The 23,815-nt window shown below is 35.5% G+C and overlaps 1 protein-coding gene across 2 annotated transcripts; it reads left to right on the top strand.

The window, feature by feature from the left end:
• The first annotated feature begins 300 nt into the window (after nucleotides 1-300).
• LOC111054244 (2-(3-amino-3-carboxypropyl)histidine synthase subunit 2) lies at nucleotides 301-22,931 on the top strand. 2 transcript variants are annotated; one of them, XM_022341227.2, is made up of 9 exons: nucleotides 301-502; nucleotides 4,113-4,262; nucleotides 10,632-10,744; nucleotides 12,160-12,383; nucleotides 13,186-13,419; nucleotides 15,691-15,941; nucleotides 17,278-17,437; nucleotides 18,579-18,765; nucleotides 22,691-22,931. In XM_022341227.2, exons 2-9 carry the CDS (start codon nucleotides 4,113-4,115, stop codon nucleotides 22,827-22,829), a joined length of 1,458 nt encoding a protein of 485 aa, XP_022196919.2. In that variant the 5' UTR covers nucleotides 301-502; the 3' UTR covers nucleotides 22,830-22,931. The 2 variants fall into 2 exon arrangements, with proteins under 2 accessions (XP_022196919.2, XP_022196918.2); XM_022341226.2 differs by lacking the exon at nucleotides 301-502 and adding an exon at nucleotides 627-773.
• The last annotated feature ends 884 nt before the right edge of the window (nucleotides 22,932-23,815 follow it).

Genomic DNA, 23,815 nt, shown 5'->3' with positions numbered 1-23,815 from the left:
TATGAAGAAAAATAATCGGAAAATAACAAAATTATCAGAAAATTCATTTATCCAATCATATTTTATAGATCTCATGTGAACTATTTTTATATTCGAGTTTGATACAGTTTATACATTTTTATTTTTAAGTGTTGAAATGGTTCATCTTCAATCTTCTTGCACACAAATTAGAATTTTAAATAAATGTGAAATGATGATTCGATTAAAAAATTGATTTATATTTTGATTTAAAAAATAGAAATGATTTTCATAATCACAAAACTCTACACATCCGTTTGATTTTTATGTTGCGATCATGAAGCTAGTGAAACTCATGTTTTGTACAAACATAACCTTATTTTTAGGTTAGGTTATTTATAAATCATTATAATATTTATGCCTAAAGTTGAAAATAATTATTGACAATTTGTGTTAGGTTTTGAATTTAACAATCACCTGTACACGACTATATCTCTGATAAGTTGGTGAAATTACGGCGAGGATTTGAATTTAAAATTTGAAGGTTAGTTCCTTTTAAATTATGCATTTGTTCACTGCTTCTTAATAATCTTTACATTTTGTTCATTCTACTACATGAATTTGATCATTCTACCCAAAAACTCCTGTTTTTGGGAAGGTGACAGAGTCAGTAAATATCTCAGATGAAGCGTTTCTTTGAGGAAAATGGCCAGTTCTCCAACATGCAGTTTGGTTTCCAAGTTGAAAGATTGACAGTGGTTGCAGTAAACCATGTAGATGTGTAGATGAGCGGTTTGATGCTGACTTCAAGGATGGTGAGTCTTATGTCCTGGCTCTATGTAATAATTTCTTCACAGAAAGCTGAGTTTCTATAGACTAAAGTAGGTATTCAATTTCTACTTCAACTTGAGGTTCAATAGATTTATTCAATGTTGGATTTGACGTCGGACCATAAAGGACGATCGTTGCCGGACAAATCGTTAAAACTAAAGACCCGACTCATCCAACTTTCCAAGGTCAGCTGCCTAGTCAGAGTTTAGTTGGAACGAGAGTGGACAACCAGACGTAGCTTGTGTAATGATAGATCCGGCTAGTTGTCCTACTATCGGTCCATAATGCTTATTTACTATTGTCGGGTGCTAAGCTTTAGCGGAGTTTGGAGTCATCCGCGTAGCATCTTTAAACTGCCACTTTGTGGTTCTTGAGAAGGGACAGTTTTGGGCGTAAGCCTTCTCACATAAGTGTAATAATTGAACATGACTGAATAAATAAATAATCAACTCCAGGTGATTGAGGAAAAGACCCAAAGGATCATTAGCAGCTTGTCACAAAAATTGTGTGACCCTCAGGATCCAGTGAGCTGAAGGTTTTGTCTTGGACTGCAAACTCAGCTGGAGCAGTCATATGCAGCAGGTATTATTGTTTATGAAGGGACGGATTCAAGGATCCAAAGGTTCAAAGAACCCCACACGTCAACCGAAGCTTATTGTGTCCCCAAGTAGTATGTTACGGTAGCTACGCAAACCAATACCTATGTACTATGTACAAGAACCTATGTACCTATACAAATACCTATACCAATACCTATATACCTATGTACAAGAACCAGGAGTTTTTCCCTATACTAACATTCCATTCATCACCTGGCTGCAATCCTTGTCGCAATCCAGTGTGATATGCTTGGCAGTCTTTTCAGACTGATTAGTCCTCGTGACCTACGTGAGTTCCACTCCTGGCCTTCTTTGTAGGTCCTTTCGCTGAAGGGGCGGCCAAGTTGCCACAAGGGCGCCCGGCCACCCTTGACTCAGCCTCTTGACCCACATTTGTGCCTGGTTTTTCACCCATCACTGGTCTCTTGGGTATTTTCTTTTTGCCTCTCCGAAACTTCACAGGGTCAAAAGCCTCACCTCCCCAAGAAGTTTTGCCTAAATGGCCGCCCTTCTTTGATCAGTGGTGAGTTCTGGCCTCTCCACCCACAAACTCGTGACCTATGTGAGTTCCACTCCTGGCCTTTTTGTAAGTTCTTCCGCTGAGAGAGGGGACGTCAAACTGTCTCTAGGACGCCCGGTGCCCGGTCACCCTTGACTCAGCCTCATGACCCACATTTGTGCCTGGAGTTTCACCCATCTCTGGTCTCTTGGGTTTTTCTTTTTGCCCTTTCGAAACTGCCCTGATCCTGTGGGTTTGAAGGCAAGGCAACTTCTGGAGTTGCCTTGAGGTCCATTTTAGTCGCCTCCTACAACAAGCGTGGATAATGTGGGGAATCTGGTTTTCAACACATTCTTGAGTACGATGATCGACTCAAAGCTCCCCCAACCCACAGGGGGCTACAGCAGTTAACCAGCCGACTCCTCATTTGCTTCCTGCTGCTCAAGATGAGGGGCCTGGTGACTGTGAGGTATCTTTAGGTACCACGCTCTCTTCCATAACCACATCACCCATCGATTGCTTCTTCTTCTTCTTCTTCTTCACTTGGCAGGGGCTGCTAATGTGCTGAGGCTGCAAAAGAGGGATATGAAAATCATAACAGGCAACGACAATAATCTTGCCCACTGCAAGTCCATCTTTGCTCGCCTTCGTGTACTGACGGTCATCAGCCATTACAACATCCTGTGCTTGGTTCTTTTCAAGAGGATACAGCACACTCTGGCGGTAGTGACATTCACTACCGCATCACCAGGCACCGTAAGCTGTTTGATGTCCCTAGGAGACACCTCCACCGATCACAGGCCAATAATAGGATTTCTGAAAATCTTTGAGAAGCTTCGTCCCGATGTCAAGCAGTTGGATGAGGCCGCCTTCAAGAGAACCGACAGGTGACATAAAGCTGCTGCTGTGTAACAAGAATACTTACTTAAATACTTGAAGCCGTTGCCAAGGACTGGGGTCTCCAGATAGGGAGTGTTAAAAGAATTTGTCAAATACATTTCGAAAAACTGCATGGATATTCATGTTGTGGAGGTACTATACTAAATCAGCACAAAAGAGACTCCTCCCCCAAAAATTGATTGATTGAGTTAGTTCGTTTAGAACCTGTAGTTTGGTACTTGAATTTTTATTAAGTAGTGTTTATTGTTTTGGATCTCTGCCATCTGAATAGTTGTGTGCTATATGTTTTGAGTTTTAAGACGCCATCGTTCCCTCAAGTGTGAGTAATGAATGAAGCAGAACCGTTCAATTTCTAGATCATACTTCCTAGTGTTGTTAGAGTGCGCATCCCTAGCTTACTTTCTTTATTGAAGACTGAAGCATCGAAACGTTGCACCTCACAATAAGTTTAATATAGCAGTGAAGCCAGAATGTAGTGTCCACACATTGTGTCGATACCTAATATGTGGAAGATTGGTTGGCAATGTGTGTCATACTTGTTACATGTAATGATAAGAAGTACATTCTTTTGAAGCTGTAGAATGTCTCTGACATGTGGAGAATGACCCCAGATCAGGATACCATGCATGAAGCGACTATCAAATATTGATAGTGTTTCTTAATGTGTGACTGTCTATTTCATGTTCTATTTGTGTGACTTTGTCTTGTGCTTTTTTGGCTGGCTGACAATAAAATTGAATTTATTTATTTATTTATTTTATTGTATTGTATAACAAGAACATCTACAAGTTTTCCTTAATTTTGAGCAGCCCTCTAGTATCCTGGCTAGAAACTACATACTTTTAACAGCTATATTGTATTTATATAGACTCTCAACAGGTTCTCGCTCACTCCAAAAATATGCGATGCTTTCGTGTGAGTGGTGAGTTAATATTGAATCCATTGATGAAAAGGATAGGTGAAGGACTTCTTTCTCTACTTGATCATCAGCACTTCATTTGCCTACTTCGAAAGGAGTAGGAGGAGTATTGACCTATTTTGGGACATTTGAGAATCTTGAGTGATCCCAGCAGTCTGTACTTGTATGTACAGCACACTGCTGCTTTTAAGAAGCTAGGTTCACGTTTTTTATGAAAGTTGCATAGCTACATCAGCAGGAGGCAAGATAATATCAACTTGCCCTTCCACCAAGGACGCACTACTGTCATACCAAGCAAACTTTGAAAAATGTAATAAGCTACCACAGATTAGATGGAAATAAGATTAAATTATTCTATATTGTATATTTCTAATCTTCTTAATACAAATTCAATTATTTGTTGCAGATGGCTGGTTTCAGCTCTAGTGGCGATGACGTCATTGAGAGAATAATTGATGTTCGACCTGAGCCTTCCATTTCATCAGAAAACGAATTGATTGAAAAGTTTGATCTAAAGAGATGTGTTGAGTGGATCAAAGAGAAAAATCTAACCACAGTAAGACAGTTAGTTGTTCTGAAGCTAGAAAATCAAGTTATAAGTCTATCGATTTCCATGTTCAATATTGGAATAAGTTAGTTAATCCGTTAATATGAGAAAACATCACTAGTCATTCGCTCAGTACAGCTAATGAACAATATCTCCTTATTAAGTATTCCCCTATTTTGTGGTACAGCCTGAAAGATTTAGCGCCGGTTTCCGAGCTCGGGATTTAGCTAAGTTCTAGACTTTAAACAGCTGGAGTCAGAAAACTGACTTTCAGAAACGGGGCGTAGTCGCAGCTTTTGATCACAGTATTCACAGTTTTTATTTTCTCATTTCTATAATTGGAAACGTTCTTCCTTGACGAAACGAAACATTCCTAAATAATTCAAAATAGCTGAAACTTAACACTATTTTCTCTTTATTTTATTCTGTGTTCAATTTTCTATTTTTTCGAAATTTAATTTAAACGTGACTATGACAATGACTACGACTACGCCCCGTTTCGGAAAGTCAATTTTCTGACTCCAGTTGTTCAAAGTCTAGAACTTAGCCAAATCCCGAGCTCGGAAACCGGCCCTAAGTTGATTCATGGCAGATTGATTCAAGTTGCATATTTATCTATCGTTCATCTTGCCTTATCACAAGGCAAGAGGTTAGCGGTGCAACATGCACTCACTGTCAACCTACCGACGCGACGATTAGGAAATCAATAGAAAACATGGATGATTCCCAGATCCTTGGATATTGGTGAAGACATCAGAAGTAAAACTGAAGTATAGTAAAGTAAGAAGTTACTCAATTATTTTCCCTACATGAACTATAAATGTTATCTCAGTTTGAGATAAGAATGAAACTAGCCTGACGCTGTGTGTTTCGGCTCTCGTTTGTGCTTCAAGTTTTGCGGGTTTTTCCGGGAGTTGTGAGTTGAATTTTGGTTGAGTTGTGTGACGCGGACTCATCTACGCGCCTGTGAATTTCTACGTATTGATAATAACTCGTTTGAAAGTTATTAGTGTTTTTGTTTAAAATGGTGAATACACCTATTGCAACGAGGAGCAGTGGCAAGGTTGGAGCCGGTAAGGACAGGGCTGCTGGCGATAAGAGTAGTTCGTCATCGTCCGAGCGTCGCCCCTCCTCTTCCTCATCTAGTTCCAAAGGCGAGGGGTTGATTGTTGATAAACGCCTGATTAAGGAGCTCATCACTGAACTGCTATCAGATGACTTGTTTCTCGACACCCTGGTTGATCGTGTTGCTGATAAGATCAACGATAGACTCGAGGAAAAGATTACTGCCCGTGTTCTGGATGAGTGTGAGTCACGCTTCACGGCCGTGGAACAGAGGGAGGACTCGATGTCGGCTGCGATCACCAAGTTGCACGACCAGCTGGCAGCGAGCAATGCGGCGTACGAGGGTAGGCTGGACGCTCTCGAACAATATCAGCGTCGGAACAATATACGAATATTTGGTATACCGGAGCAAAAGGAAGAAAACGTCATGGAGCTTGTGACAAATCTATGTCGCGACAAGCTGAAGATTGAGATCGCTTCATCGCTGATTGATCGATGTCACCGTGTGGGTCGTCTCACATCGAAGCCTGGCGATACTCGGCCTAGACCTCGGGCTATACTGGTCAAATTCGTGAGCTACCAAACCCGACGAATGATCCTGACGGCGAGGAGGCGGCTCAAGGACTCGGCTGTCACTATTGGAGAAGATCTCACTCGGCGAAGACATCAGTTTCTACTTGAAACGGCGAGCAGGGTGGGAATCAGGAATGTGTGGAGTGTTGATGGTAGGATCCTCTGGCGTGAGGGTGATCGAATCCTGTCTAGTTAATTCGTCTAATACTTGAAATGGACTATTATGTATTCTGAATACCGTCCTGTATTAATTTAATGAACTATGATATTTGGATATGAGCTATAAGAATGGTGAATGAATATTATGCCTGAATATAAACTCTATTATGCATAAATTTCTCTTCAGTATCTTAAATTGTAATTTATTATTCTTCATGATACTATACTGTAATTTTTCCGGTTCTATTTCTGGTAATTGGTCATTAGTGGTGTGGGCGGGGTCACTAACTCCATACTTCTGGATTCATATAGTTGTATCTATTCATTGAATTTTTCCGGTTAGAATTTCCTTCATATGGTGTATAACAAGTTTAAGTCTCGAGGTTTTTTTTTTCTAAACGGTCCTCTATTTCTTTTCATCTATTTATTTATTTTTCTATATTTAAATATTATTGGTTATTTATTTGTTCATTTCTTTCAATTGTATTATACGGCATGATTCCTCGGGATTTTGGGGTGGTGACCATTCCGCTCTTCGAATCTACTTGATCTCTTATCATTAATTTACTCTCTAACGTTCTTATTTATGTAGGCACTGAAATTTTTGACTAGATTTGTCTTTTCACTTTGCTCTCTCTATTTCTCTCTCCTTCACCGTTCAATTTATTTTTATTATTATCTTTATTTATTGTAGAGTCCATTTTATTTCTTCTACATATTAAGAATCATTATTCTCTCAACTTTTCTGCTCCAAAGTGTTATTTGAATGGAATATATAAACATTCGTTCTCTATTCTTGCTCCATTGCAATCATTAAAGTGCGATATCTGAAATACCAGTGTTCTTACTGATAATCTTGACCGACTTCTGTATAGTGCAACTTTAACCTAATCTCTTTTGATATTTTATCTCTCTCTCTCGTTCTAATACTCTTCGTTGAGAACCGTTTCTATTTCAAGCTTGAGAGCCGAATCTAAAACCTGATGAGTTAAACCTGATTGAGTGTTGTAGCCTATGTTTTGCATCACGGCTTAAATCACATACTTATTATTATTACCGTATACTAATTATTAATATTTATTATTATACATTATACTCATTTTTATTACTATTATTCAACTATCATTGTTCTTGTCTTAGTCAATTATGTTATTTTCCAACTTGTCTATCTATTATCAGAATGTAAGAGGACTTCGCACAAAATCTTCCAATTTTTATAGATCCTTACTAAGCACTGATCACGATATTATTGTGTTGACGGAAACCTGGTTGCATGATGGTATTGCCAGCTCCGAATTTTTTGATGAACGCTATAGTGTTTATCGGAGTGATAGGGGTGATGGTGATGGTCGTCTGAGGGGAGGGGGGGTACTTATTGCAGTTAAAAGATCACTGCATGCTGATTTATGTGATGAGCTTTCCGTAGCTAATAATGATTATGAGTCGGTAGGAGTTAAATTGAAGTTAAATGCAACATATTATCACATAAATGCAGTCTATTTACCTCCATCAATTCAGTCGAACACCTATCTCCAATACTTAGAATATATTGAATCTCTTCACGATTTACTTAATGGTAATTTAATGATTATTGGAGATTTTAATTTACCAGAAATAACCTCCTGCACTTATGATCTTTCTTTGGGAACATCTAGAGCTAGGATTCTAAATAATTTTTTGAATTTTTATGATTTAAATTTGTATAACTCAGTTGTGAATAATTTGGGTAGGACTCTGGATCTTGTATTAAGTAACTTCCACGTTGAAGTTGTTAGGAGTGATGATTCCTTCCTCCCTGAAGACGGCTATCATCCTGCATTATTTGTTGAGGCCTCATATTCAGATTCTGGGACTGATAATGCTTCAACTGATACCCAGGAATTTCGTTATAATTATCCTAAGGGAGACTATCTTAAACTCTACTGTGGATTGAGAGACCGCTGCTGGGACTCTTTATTCGGCTGTGTTGATGTCGACTCGGCTGTGGATGAATTTTACAAAATACTGTACTCACACTTGGATGATTGTATTCCGAAGATTAAAGTGAAAGAGCACAATCCTAAATATCCTCCTTGGTTCTCTGCAGATATAGTATCTGATCTAAAGATGAAGAATAAATGTGCAAGGAAGAGGAAAGTTTCACCTCATCATGACAATCTTTTTAAAACTTTGAGAACCTCCTTGAAGACTAGAATTACTTTAGCATATAATAACTATATACATTCCATTCAATCTGGTCTGTGTGGTAATGTGAGAAATTTTTGGAGATACGTAAATTGCAAGAGAAAGACGTCCTTTGTGGAGTCGACTATGACGCTGAGTGGGGAGTCCTACATTGGTCCTCATATTGTGGATGGATTTGCACGTTACTTCGAGTCAGTTTATGAGGCTGATACACCTGTTGCATCTGATGAATGCGGGGGTGGTCCGGGGATGTCTGGCGGCCTGGGATTGAGTGTAGGCATTGGTCATGTTTCTTCTGATGAGATCCTATCTGCTATAGCGGGATTAAAATCTGGTTGCTCTGAAGGCCCTGATTTTGTTCCCACATTTATTGTTAAGGGTTGTGCAGCAGTTCTTCTTGAACCTTTAAAGTTTATTTTCAATCTATCTATAAAAACTTCTAAATTCCCTGAAAAATGGAAGATTGCTCGAATAACCCCGGTTTTTAAGTCGGGGAAAAGAACAGACATAAGGAATTACAGACCTATTTCTATTTTGAACTGTTTTTCCAAAATTTTTGAAAAAGTACTACATGCAATTATACTTGGACAGGTCAAGAGAGTTATTGCAGAGGAGCAGCATGGTTTCTTACCAGGGCGCTCCACTGTAACTAATCTAATGGTATTCAGCAATGAAGTGTCCACAGTGTTAGACGGTGGGGGAAGGGTTGATGCCATATATACAGATCTTTCTAAGGCATTTGATACAATAAATCACAGATTGTTAGTTAAGAAACTCAGAGTAATGGGTTTCTGTGATAACTTAGTCAAACTTCTGGAGAGTTACTTACATTTGAGATTGCAGTATGTTATGATACATAATCATAAATCTGATTCCTTTTATTGTTCATCTGGCGTACCACAGGGCTCTAATCTTGGGCCACTACTTTTTCTACTATTCATTAACGATCTTCCTTCATTTGTTAAAAATTCTTCTTGCCTCATGTACGCTGACGATGTTAAACTATTCAGAGAAATAAAGAATGTCAATGATTGCATTAACCTTCAGAGGGATGTTGATAGTTTATTAGTCTGGTGTGAAACTAATAAACTGAAAATAAATGTGGCCAAGTGCAAAGTTATTAGTTTCACTCGACAGTTGGCTCCTTTTGAAAATATTTATAATATTGGTGGCACCCCTTTGGAAGAGATGAAAACTTTCAAAGATCTCGGTGTAGTGTTTACCAGTGATTTTACTTTCAATTGTCATGTGGACCTCATATGCAGTAGGGCTAATCAGCAGATGGGTTTCATCTTAAGGACATGCTCACCATTTAGTGATGTTGCCCCTCTCTTATTCTTATACAAGTCACTAGTTAGAAATCTCTTAGAATATGCCTCTGAGATCTGGAATCCATATTGCAATGGCCAAATTCTCATTCTGGAGCGTTTACAAAACAAATTTTTGAGATATATGTATTACAAGAAGTTTACTGTCTACTGTCCATTTGATATCCCAACTGATACGCTGAGGTGTATATTTGGAATTGAAACATTAAAATCAAGGAGGGATGTCAGATCCCTTATTTTCCTTTACAACTTACTTAACAATGAAATAGATTCTGCTTATTTACTTTCTAAACTTAATATCTACATATCATCCATAGCTCGTCGTTCTTCATTTTCTTTTCTTGTAACACGCTCCAGAACAGAGAGTCATTATAACTCTCCAATTAATAGAATCCAAAGGCTTTTCAATCTCTTTTCTGGGCGCCTAGACGTCTTTGGGTGCTCTCGAGGCAGATTCCGCAGCACTCTGAAGGGCTTAATTTAGGATAGATATTTGTAGCCAGGTTTCCGTATGACATTTTTCTTTCTCTCTTTTTTATGACTCTTTTTTTCTTCTCAGTGCCCACATGATTCTTTGTTATTTCTGTATTGCATGGTTTGTACCCATGTAAAATATTTTAAGTGCATATTTTCCCACCTCCCATATTTTATCTTGGAAAGTAGTTTCGGCAATAAATAGGATAAGATAGATTCAGGATAGATGGGAATCCTAGCTATAAGATAGGATTTTTTAAAAATAAAAAACACATATTTCTCTTGTTAAGATGCTTTTTTTTTGTTATATAATTTATTTTGTTCTTATTTTATTTTACTCTGTTTTATTCTCAGCTTGATGTTTATTTTAAATCTAATTTTTTGAATGAAGAATGTTGTAATGTTTCAAGGAGACATATAAGGGTTTAACCTGTTGTCTCCATGTATGTATTTATGTAAATAAATAAATAAATAAATAAATATCTCTACTCTTTCCATCATTTAAAAGTATTCAACTCTAATGATGGATCCTTCCAATTATCAGTAACTTATTCACGGTTTTCTCGTGATCTACATTGTCCTTGTATTTTTTCAGGTTTGTCTTCAATTTCCAGATTCTCTACTGCACAATTCAGTGCAAATTGCTCTATGGCTTGAAAAGCAAACTAGTCATAAAGTGTACATCCTTGGAGATACTTCTTATGGGAGGTAAATTTTGAATTATTTTATCAAAATCTATGTTATATTAGAAAATGTTTAATTCCATGAATTCTATTTATTATATAAACATTATCATCTTGTACAGAAAAACCTGAGAGAAATTATGGCAGGAGTACCTCAAGGAAGCGTTCTCGGGCCCATATTATACCTGTTGTACACTTGTGATATTCCTCAATGTGTTGGCATCACTGTTGCTACATTTTCTGACAACACTGCACTTCTGACTTCAAGCGCCACTATATAAGAAACATCCAACACTCTTCAATTAGCTGCAAATCGACTATGCCAATGGACAACAAAATGGAAAATAAAGCTGAATGAATCCAAATCATCGATCATCAACTTGACCAACAAAAAAGTGACAGAAACCATCAACATCAATCTGAATGGCCATAGAATTCCCTGTGAAAATACAGAAAAGTATCTTGGAATGACATTCGATGTAAAACTGAAGTGGAAGGAGCACATCAAAATTGAAAGAAAACAGCTTGATATAAAATATGGACAAATGTATTGGTTGCTTGGTCGCCAATCCACCCTGTCTTTGAAAAACAAGATAATTCTCTACAACCGAATCTTAAAACCAATTTGGGTGTATGAGATCCAACTATGGGGATGGGCCTGTCAAAGTAACATCAATATGATACAGAAATTTCAAAATAAAGTATTAAGGAATATGGCCAACGCTCCTTGGTAGATCAGAAACAATGACTTGCATAGAGATCTACGCATTTCATTTGTGGCCAGTGAGATAAGCCGATTTGCCATGGGGCATGAGTCGAGACTCCATCATCATGTCAACCCTGAGGCAAGCCAACTACTACAGAACGAAGATCTTACAAGGAGGCTGAAGAGAAGAAAGCATTTTCAACTAGTTTAAAATCAATTTGTAATAGTATACGCAGACTATATCATTTTTACTGGTCTCATAATCTCAGAATTACTTGGCCATCAATGGATGAACTGAAGTTTTATAGTTTTTCATAGTGTAAAATTCATAGTGAAATGAAAATCAATGGTTATTCATAGTGTAAAATAGTGTAAATTGAATTAAAATGAATTTTTTCATAGTGTAAAATTTATAGTGAAATGAAAATCAATGGTTAGTCTCTGAGACTAGTTTTAATAACAATCAACATAAAAAAATCTTGTACAGACTGTTTATCACTTATCAAATCTAGAACTCTAACATTTCAATCTACTTAAATTAATTTTATCATTTAAATAAACCTACTTGAAATATTAGGTGAAAAAAATCTCCCGCTTTATTGCATCACTTGGAACTCTTTCAATATGAATTATTAATAATCAATAATCTAATCTACTTGGTTCAAGGTATCTAAACCTCATTTCATTTTTCTAGTTTAATTAGAATGATCTAAGTTTTTTGTACAATTTTTCAGTTGCTGTGTAGACGAAGTAGCGTCAGAACATGTGAATGCCGATGGCATAATACATTTCGGGCATGCCTGCTTGAGTCCAACCTCTCGACTGCCCGTACTCTACATTTTTCCAAAAGCCCATCTCGATGTGGAAGATTGTGCTGACGCTTTAAAAACGCATCTGAACAGACGGATAGATCAACAAACATTGATATTGTTCGACATCCAGTATCATCATTGCAAAGGTATGAATAATATGTATAATTAAATCTTTTATATTAACGTTTATAAATAGTTTATAATATAAGTTTTTATAGTTTATAATAGTTTAACGTTTATATTAAATAGTTTATAAATCCTTATAATGCTTAGTTGGCATTACTACTCATTCGTTAAAACGAAACAAAAAACTATAGTGATCTATAGACAGATCTACAGTTCTATAGATCTATAAAAATCTTGTCTTCTATAGACAGTACCTGAAACTATAGTAAGGTCTTCGTTATAATGGCAGTATTTTATTAATATTGGAGCTGCTATCCTTTTCTATCATTCGACAAAGCAGACAGCGCTATCCCTATCTAGCTTCGCAACGTTGCAAACTAGCTTCGATCGTTTTTTAATAATGTAGAAGTAAATATAATTAATCAACAAAATATTCAATTTTACAGAATATAATTGATTATTTTAAACAGTTAATTAGATACCATCAGATATACTGGTATCAGCTATCCTCTATAGAACGCAGTGGCAAGGCAGAGAATCGACAACGCTGCTCTCTTATCTTTCTCCACTGCCATTATAACGTGGACCTCACTATAGTATCAGTGTTTGGACAATTAAGCTATAAATATTTAGTAGTCCAGTGAATTGGCATTTTACTAGAGATTTTTTATATTATTGTGTAACAATCGAATAAATAATTTTGTTAAAATCGTTATTCTAACAAATGGTTGTGTCTTATTCAAGTCTCTTCAAATAATATTGCTAGCTAATGTACAAATATTGACATTTCAAGTTTTGTAAATCTCATCTTTTTTCTCACAGAATCAATCAAGAACCACTTGTCAGATTTCGAAAATCTTATCTTCGCCGAACTATTGGATGGATCGGACAGTAACACAGCCTGTTCCAGTGATTGCCAGATGTCCACAAGCAAAGAGCACACTGCAAAAAAACTTGGGCGAACTTATTGTCTTGATGGAGAAGAGCTTGATCAAATCATATTTATCGGTCCTTATGAAGCTCAAACACTTTACAATCATTCCATACTGTTCTCAGGTGAGAGAATTGTATCTCTAGAAGATATTGGTTTATCAATACAATTTACTGTAGGCTACCAGTTTTTATTCAACTCACGTTTATAATATACGCTGACATAATATACTGTATACTGTAATATACTGTACTGTATTTTGAAGTTCTCATTTTCAGTCTTCACCTTTAGGCCCTCTACTATGGTATATCAACTGGTTCCACAATCGTATAACTTGTATAATTAAGTCTTAGACTTGTGATAATATTTACTATACAAAATCGCATAGAGTGCGAAATTATTTTCATTCATTTGTATAATAATTCATGAATCATTGCAATGATTCACAATTTTGAAGAAGGTCTCTATAACAATCATACAATCAATAATTTTCCGTGTAATTTATACCCTATTCGTAAGATTTTCCTTTTGAATATTTGTATAACTTATCTTATTCGTGAGATTTATTATTTGAACACGATCTTCAATGTTGAGATTCATCACTGAAATTTTATTAAACCCTGAAGTACTCTTATTCTGTTTAATACAGTTTCTATTATTATAAGATTTCCTATGAGTCATGTTACTTATAAATCATTTCATCCATCATCACCTAGCCTTGAAATACTTGTAGAAAGTTACCTTTGTAAATAAATAAATAAACTCATTCAGGCACAGTATAATTCTAAGTATAATTTTCTTGTTCTTGAAATTTGTATCCAAATAATATGACCCTGTCTTTCAGTAATTAGATGCCTTAAGCTGCGCTTAAACCAAAGTTGTTAAGAATATGTTAATAACTTAATCCTTATAGATTCTATCAGATTGAACATAACTTATCATGCACATGATGAACATATGTGTTTGTCAAGTTACGTTCAAACTAATAGAATCTATAAGGATAAAGCTATTAACATTTTGTTAATAACTTTTGTGTAAACCCAGCTCAACTGTTATATCTATGTAGATTTGCCGGCCAGGATAGCCGAGTCGACTAAGGCGTTGCACCCTTCAGTCTGCTAGTGCTACCTGGTCGCGGGTTCGAATCCTGCTGAATCCCATCGAATAGGAATGGACGTTTGAACATCTCATCAAATCACTCTCGCACTTCCCATTATCCACGCACAAGCCAAAAGCTTATGTGGGCATCATCCGCAATAATATAATAAAAGATCATCATCTGTAATAGCTGTCTAGTAACCTAGAATTCATATTTCAACAAGGGACGATTTTTATTAGTTCTCGTTTTCTCGTTCTACCACTGTTCTCAATGCATTCAATAGAAGCTTTCCATTATTTTCAATCTACGTATACAATATAAAAGTAATAATATTGTATAACCTGTTACAATACAACCTATTCTAATACGATAATTGTTGTATTGTTGAACCAGGTACAACCTATTCTTCAATTTCAATTATTGCCAATTAGAATATTCAAGACATATTACAAACTCTTTATAATATGGCGTATCATCTATATATATAAAAGCGAAATGGCACTCACTCACTGACTGACTCACTCACTCACTCACTCACTCACTCACTCACTCGCAGAACTAAAAATCTACCGGTCCAAAAACGTTCAAATTTGGTAGGTATGTTCAGTTGGCCCTTTAGAGGCGCACTAAGAACGGATTTGGAAAAATTTCCAAAGATACGCCCAAAATTAGCGTTTTTCCAGCTTTTTTTTTTTGCTTTTTCTCTGATTTATCGAGAACAAATGAACAGAAATTGTTCAAATTTAGTACAGAAGCTAAGCTATGGTGTAATAATGTTAGAAGGAATTTGAAATAACGCCAAAGATACGCCCAAAATCTGCGTTTTCCCAGCGTTTTTTTGCGCTTTCTCGAGAACAAATGAATAGAAAACGTTCAAATTTACTACTGAAGATACGCCCAAAATCAGCGGTTTTTCCAACGTTTTTCTCAGCTTTTCTGTGGTTTCTCAGTACTTTGATTTTCTGATGGAATGAAGCATGCTCAAATGAAAAATGCAGGCGAGCGAAGCGAGCCCACTGATCTCATTTTTGGACGATCCAGTCGGGGGTCCAGAATCTGGACCCCTATCCTGGCTAAACTGATATGGCGAGCGAAGCGAGCCTGACGGCTAGTTAAAATATAATTAAATAAACATAATTTCCCTCTATTCATTTACAATTAAATTACCCATACACATTATACTTGAATAAAATAATATAGAATTTATTAATAAATATAAAATTTATTCTAAATCGATAATTGTTGTATTTGATCATATTGTATCTAGAATTTTAATAGTTTTATTTCCCTGTTGCAGGCACAACCTATTACTACACAGATGGGACTGTGAAAGACGTGTCGTTCAACCGCAGCGTTCAGCGTCGCTACTACCTGATGGAGCGACTGAAGGATGCCAAGTCGGTCGGCATCCTGGTGGCCACCCTGGGTGTGGACGGCTACCTGAAAGCTGTCGACAGGATACGAGCGCTGGCTAGACGAAGACAGAAGAAGTGCTACGTCATCTCTGTCGGCAAACCGAATGCGGCCAAACTTGCTAACTTTCCTGAGGTTAGTCGTTGCTAAGTGAAGAAATAAGTTAACTAAAGAAAAGAAATGAAATTAAGATAACTAATGATGGTTGTATTGGAGCAACCCAGTTTCTTAAGTGTAGTCGATGGTGGAAGGAGAAATAAATACAGTAAAGAACTGGAATTTACACAGTTCAAATTCTGGTTTGCGCACTGGCATTTGCCCATTTTCACATAAGCTATTAGTGTATTTCTTATCTATGTTGTTTTCCATTGTTACTGTGATTGAGTACTTATGGTTTTCATTTTTTATTTGCATTTTTTTTTCAATAAATGACTCTGTCTGTCTGTCAGACAATATTGTTCAATTAAGATGAGAGTTCTTGTTGAATCGGAACACATTTTTAATAGCTGGCTGACTCTTGGCTTTCTTTGAAGTTATATGTAGGTACGGTAGTTACAGTGTATAAAAAATGTGTTAAGTGTTTTAAAAAAATTAATATCTTGAGAAATTTTATAATCAAAGAAATAATCAATGAATGCTCAAAATATTAATTTAATAAAAATATATTCATGAATAATAATTAATCAATCAAAGTTTATTATAAATCTTTCAAACATGATTACTATAGAATTTGACTTGGTCAGAAGTATCTGTGTTGTTTCTATGTATCTATAGAATTTGACTTGGTCAGAAGTATCTGTGTTGTTTCTATGTATCTATAGAAATGTTGCTCTATGGTGTTATGTTTAGGCCTATGTGTTTGTATTAATGATGTATCTATGACGTTTTGAAAGTTGTAAAGTAGATATAGATTTCGAATTTACTTCTAGTGAATTCGTTCTGGTGCATAACACTTTTTAGTGTTGTCTTTTCTTGGTTCGTGATCGTTTTCATTCTACGTCTTCTTGGATATTTCTTCTACTTGGGTAGGCAGTAATTTGTATAATGCTGATAAATGCTAAGCTGAATATATTATATCAACACCATGACTGGAGGAAAAATAGCTTGACAAACTTGTTGGCAGCTAGTGAAATACTGCATTTCTATATTTCAATCTTTTCAATTTTGAAGAGATCATTAGAGTTTTTGCTACTTGTTTAATGTTAAACCCTTCTACTCCATCATGTTATGTTAGAAGAGTATAAAAATTTATTCTAGTGTATTCTATTCTATTCCTATGCTGTTTTTCTTCAGTTTATCCATAGATAGTTTGATAACTTATAGATATAAAGTTTGTTCCTGACTTATCCTCTGCTATCTGTGGGTTTCCCATTAGTGATATTATTGTTTATTGTGAAGTGTTTTTATCCTGGAAATAAAATAAGAAGTTTTATGTCACTTTAGTGTATTCAAATACCTTATTTCTGTGCAGATTGACGTTTATGTGATGATATCCTGCCCAGAAGCTGTCTTGGAAAGCGAAAAAGACTTCCTCCAACCTGTGCTGTCATTAGCTGAAGCCGAGTTGGCCCTAAACGAAACAAGGCCTTTCACAAACAGACTCAGCAAGGATTTCCGAGACTTTATCCCAGGTAAATAATGGTTCTATCATTTATGTGTTCCTTGTGTAAATTCTAGAGTAGAGTAGTTTCATTTCATCTCATTTCAATTATTTGGGAAGGGAAAGCTGTTGAGATGTTAATGTTTCTATGTTGAGATGTTCAATCAATCAGAATTATACAACTTACAGAAAAGTACCACAGGCTAACTCACGCCCGAAACGGTTCCAATTCTAATTTATACAACAGTTCAAATGTAGCTAGAGGTTAGTAGGCTATTCAGATGTTGTTTTCTCCGCGATTCTCGGAGATAAATATCTCGAAATACATAAATATCGAAACTACAGTATCTCATCTATGATTTTTTAGGCTGTTCGGTACACTTTTTTATTATTTAAATTGGATAATCTTTTTCAATACAATTGTTAAGATCATTATAAGAGTGAGAAAAAGTGGCAACTGACATTTTAAATGGTCTAATAAACGAGTTATGGGTTGTTGAAGTACTAACTTTTCAGATTCCGTTTTCTTTCCAGATCATAAACGGTTTCGACTATATTATTAGAACTTCTCTTAAAAATTCAAAAAATGTATCTTTCCAAACTAAAACATTTTATTCCCCATATCGTTCATAAATAGAAAAGTAACATTTTTTGTAAATTCGATAACTTGTTTATTTTGGCATTAATCGCGAAAAAGCGCATATTAGAGCAAAGCCAATGATATACTGAATGTATTAAAAAAACTCCAATGGAAAATTCGAAACCGTTTATGATCTGGAAAGAGAACGGAGTTTAGCACTTCAACAACCCATAACTCGCTTATTAGACCACTTAAAAATTTCAGTTGCCACTTTTTCTCACCCGTATAATGATCTTAACAATTATATTAGAAAATATTATCCAATTTAAATAAAAATAAAAAGGTGTACCGAACAGCCATAATGATCAATGATTTTAATTAATTATGTATAATTTCTTAAAAGAGACATAGAATCTCATAAAACACACTATCTCAGACTATTCAAGCTACTAGGCTACTTATAGATCAGGATGATATTCAGAAAAAAAAATTTCCGCGATTCTCAAGAAATACATGAATCTCAAAACTACAATATTTCATCTTTAATCTTTCAATTATTAATAAATTTAATTTCTCATCTATATTCTTTCAGGTGGAGAATGTTTTGAACCACTTCCGTCCGGCACTTTGGAAAATGAAGAGCCCGATGTCTCCTTACTGAGCAACAAGATCAGATGTGTGACCACAGATTGTAGCAGTGAGGAAACATGTAGCGATCAGTCAGTGCAGACTAGAGCCAACATGTCTGTCAACGTTGTGTCTTCTCATCTATCGAATAGGTAATCACTTAATTCCATTACAAGACAAATACTCATTCAAATACATACCTTTATTACCTTCTGCTTAGCCTACGACCAGGATCCTTGACTGGCAGTGTCAAATCTGGGAAGCTTACATCAAATACTGAAATGAGTTTCCCAAGAACTCATCGAGGGAATAGAGAGGATTTCCATCCAGCCATGTCTCCATGGTCCTTGCATATTTGCCAGCTCAATAATATTCCTCCTTTCAAGGTTCTCTGTGGAACGATACTCTCGTTGATCACCTTCTCCCTCACAACCGAAGACACAGCACATAAAAATTCTCCCCATTCTTCTAATACATGGTTTGGTTGCACAAAAGCCTGTAAGATTTTAACCGTGACTAAATGCTATGAGTACCAATCAGAGAATACTTGTTTTCAAAAATGCCTTCTCTGTTTGGTTCTTGTGGCATTTAATCGTGATCAAAATTTAAGAGACTTTCATGAAACGACCAATTACTAATTTTCAAAGTCAGAATCAAAATAGATTTATTTATTCCACAATATTTCAATATGTGGGCTAGAGTACAAAACATGAAGATCAGGAATCCCCCTACAAGACTATATGTCTGTGTTTAGGTGTGAATCCAATTTGATCATTGGAAATGAATTATTTGTATTTGTATTGCTTTCTGAGATGGGTGTGTCATCAAAAATGCTGAATGCGCTAAGAGATTTATATAATGGATCATCTGCTAGAGTATGGGGAAGTCAGGGACTCTCAAGAGATTTTGAAACAACCACAGGTGTAAAGCAAGGATGCCTATTGAGCCCGATTCTATTTGCATTGTTTATTAATGATTTAGTAGATTGCCTTGATGGAGGAATAAAGATAAAGAATGTATGCATCAAACTCCTGGCATATGCTGATGATATAGTGATGCTTGCTCCAGATAGGATAGGTCTGAAGAGAATGATAGCAAATCTTGAAGCATATTGTGTAAAATGGACTCTGCAGATGAATCTGTCCAAGTCAAAAATAATTATCTTCAGAAAAGGTGGTAGGATAGGAAGACATGATGTGTGGAGATACAATAATGAAGTGATTGAGGTAGTGAACAACTACAAATATCTGGGAATTGACCTGTCATCCAAGCTATCTCTTGCTAGTCACTTCAAAGAAAGATCATCTTCGGCAAAAATCACCCTGAACATGTTTCATCGGCTGCTGTTACAAAACAATATATCATTCAAGGCTAAATGCAATGTGTTTGATGCGGTAACTAGGTCCACCCTGTGCTATGGAGCTCAAGTGTGGGGCGCAAGGATGTATGAAGATGTAGAAAAGGTGCAACGACTCTTCATTAAAAAAGCATTCTGCCTCCCTGTGTCGGCACCAGACTCTACCCTACTCTTGGAAACTGGATGTCTACCACTATTCTTGTATACTGTTAAATTGCATGTGGAATACATGAGAAGGTGCATGAAACTACCCATTGCCAGATATCCCAGATTATTGTTGGAGGAGATCACACAAACAGGGACTTTTGTTGTCAATGACTGGGATGTGCTTGAAAGGCAGCACGGCATCAATGCAACGGAAATACTCTCTCAGAATGTCTCTATCAGCAGCTTATTGACGAGGATGAAGGAGAGATTCATAATGGACAGCAAGATAAAGCGGCTAAGAAGTGAGTGCACCTCCCTTTACTGCGAGCTAGAGCTAGAAGGCACCGGTTACATCAGTGAGCAGGAAGACTTCGCACTAATCAAATGGCTCTTCAAGGCGCGAACAGAGCTGATCCAGTTGAACAGATACACGTTCAATCAGCCAGTGAAGCTGTGCTCCCTGTGCAACTGGAAAGAAGATGAGGATGTGATGCATTTCGTCGCCAGATGCCCCATACTACGCGAGATACGGTGCGCTTACCTGAGGAGAGGCCTGCTGTCGAGAGAGGAGCTGAAGAGGTACCTGAATAGCAGTGACTGTAGAGATGTTAGCCGCTACTGTAGGGCTGCTTGCCAGTACAGGTATTCATTCATTGATCCAGGAGTTCAATTTTTAAAGCTTTCTTAAAACTTATCTTCTTTTGCAGTAAAAATAATAAAAAAAAACTTCTTTGCCATATCGTTTAAATATAATTAATGTACCATTGTTAACTTTTTGCAACTTAAAAAAGGGGAAAAAAATATCTTTCTCTTCCCCCCCAGACGGATCTTATCCATGGGGCGAATGCCAGTAATGTAATACTTATAGAAATATTTTTGAACAAATTGTTGTATATTTGATCAATAAAGGCGATTATTATTATTACTATTATTATTATTATTATTATTTATATATTTTTTATTGTGTATTATTGTTTGTGATAAGCAACAACTAAAATACCATTGTTTTATTATTTTATTGCTACACAATACAATTAAATGAATTATTATCAATTATTATCAATGTATCAATTAATTTTTCTTCTACTCAAGATTGACAACTATTTCTCTTTTGATATGATTTAAAATGAAAATTATTATTTTGGGATCACTGATTGATTATATCAATGTACTATTTCTATGTTTTTTTAATATAATGTAAAACTTGACTCCTCCAGTCAAACCTTCTTTAGAAGGTTTTGGAGAATTTATAATTCATCTGGTTTATAATATTTGAAATGTTCTACTGAAAGGGAATCTTCTTATCTTTTGTCATTCTTGCTTTTTTTTATTATTCTTCATTTGTTTTGTTTGTAAGATTTCTTTTTATAAGTGTATTTTTCATTTTTGTTTGTTATATTTTCTATAATAAACTCCCTTCTTCTGGGGGTACCAGGACGAAGGAAAAAGGAAAAAAATATTATTATTATTATTTGTATTTGTATTGTATATTCTGCTGCGTGACTACGTAAATTATCTTTCTTGCGCTGAATTTTAATTTTATAAAAATATAATGATTTGGAGTTACCTTAACTACTGAATTGAATCTTCCCTCTGTATTATTCCACTATTGAAACTCCCATTAAGCTTTCTAAATGTATTCAATACGAAAAAAATCTTGATAAGGCTGTAAATTATCATGTCAATATCAGAACTACTCTGACATTTTTAATTTCTCATCAATATCAAACCACAGCTGAAACTTTCATTAAGCTTTGTTAGCCAACACACAAGGAATCTTATTTTCGCATGTGCCGAATATTACATTGATAATAAATTATTGTTGTGCAAGTTACAATCAATGTTTATTTATAGGTAATTGTATATTGCATACTCTAATGATTGTATTGTACAAGTATTTGTATGTGATTTTTGGCAATAAAATTTAATTCAATTCAAATTCTAAAATTATTTATTCAATATGAAATACATACATCATAGTATTTCTTCAATTATGAAATATTGTTTTTTCAGTTATCAATGTAAATATAGGAATAAATTCAATTCAGTTTATTTCCAAAAAACATAATACACGAATAAGAAATACAATATACAACATATTTTGGAATCCCCCGACTAGACTATCCATTTGTGTGTAGGGGGGGAGTTCCACTTTATACATAATAAGCTTAATCTGCTCATAGAAGTAAATAATAGAGAATACACTTATATTATGGATGTATTATTAATATTCTGATTATAAATTAGATAATATATTGTGCTGATGTATATTTAAGAATGAGTATGTAGGAATATGTATGTAGGAATAAGTATACTTAATACCTTGATTGATTAAAAGAATAAATAAAGAAGAAAAAACAATATTTTTTTGAAGACCGCAGTGGCAGGGATTCCAGAAATTCTCAGAAGAGAGAATGAAAAAAAAGCATAAACCAGAAAGGCAAAACATTCAAATCGGTTATATCAATGATAAAATAAATACCAATCAATTGTCTGGAAACCATTGTTTCTATTTCAAATTTACTTGTTCTTTGTATAAATTCAAACATAATATTTATTTTGAACGTTTTCAGAACGTGGCAAGGCCTTGACCCAGCCATTGGTCAAACCGAGGTTGTGAAAGCAGTCTTGGGTCGTAGTGGTATTGCCAGCGGTTACAGCAACGAACAAGATAAACCCCACATCTCTGCAGATGATGACAATCCATCGTGAGACCACGTTATCCGTTTCAGTTGAACTGCAAACATTTCCACCTTCTTTTAAACAGCTAAATAATGTAATTTATGTAAATAAAATGTAAAAGTGTGTTATGGGACAACTGTTGTAAGCTAATTTTTCCCTAGATTTAAAATCCTCATGATTATTATATGAAAAAAACACAGTTTCAATTTTGAACAAGATTAAAACTGTGTTTTTTCAAATGGGACAACTGTTGTAAGCTACTTTTTTCCTGGATTAAAAATCCTTATTGACCGAGCGAAGTGAGGTCTAAGATTCAAGTCGACGGTTTGGCATTTCTGTTAATGTTTAAATGTTTATATGTTGCGCATTTACAGCGAAACGCGGTAATAGATTTTCATGAAATTTGACAGGTATGTTCCTTTTTTAATTGCGCGTCCACGTATATACAAGGTTTTTTGAAATTTTGCATTTCAAGTATAATATAAAAGGAAAAAGGAGCCTCCTTCATACGTCAATATTAGAGTAAAAATCAGACTATAGAATTATTCATCATAAATCAGCTGACAAGTGATTACACAGATGTGTGGAGAAGCCAGTCTATTGCTGTATTTTCATAAGGTCTATCGTTTCAGTCAGGTACTTGTGAATGAGAATATTGCGTGAGGTCTACTTTTCACAGAACTATAATATAATAATAATAAATGCCTTTATTTATTTTCAAATACATTACAAACAAATTAACTTTTGAAATAATTATTATGTAGGCTAATTACCCCATGGATTGAATCCGTCCGGGGGGAGATGTGAGTGACATATAATTACGAATAATTACTTATATTCAATTTTAAAATAAAGTCAACATTATAATTGAGCCAATTTTACCACAGCTAATGAAAATTGGACTGCTTACTAGTTATCATATTTTATTTTTAATCAGGACATTGATATTTGGTAAAGCGAGTGGAGGCTATTTATAGAGTCTATAGTATAGCGAATGGTATAGTTCCGCAAAAATA

The sequence above is a fragment of the Nilaparvata lugens genome, chromosome 6 (assembly GCF_014356525.2).
Source record: "Nilaparvata lugens isolate BPH chromosome 6, ASM1435652v1, whole genome shotgun sequence".
Lineage (NCBI taxonomy): Eukaryota > Metazoa > Arthropoda > Insecta > Hemiptera > Delphacidae > Nilaparvata > Nilaparvata lugens.
This window is presented reverse-complemented; position numbering and strand designations above follow the sequence as displayed.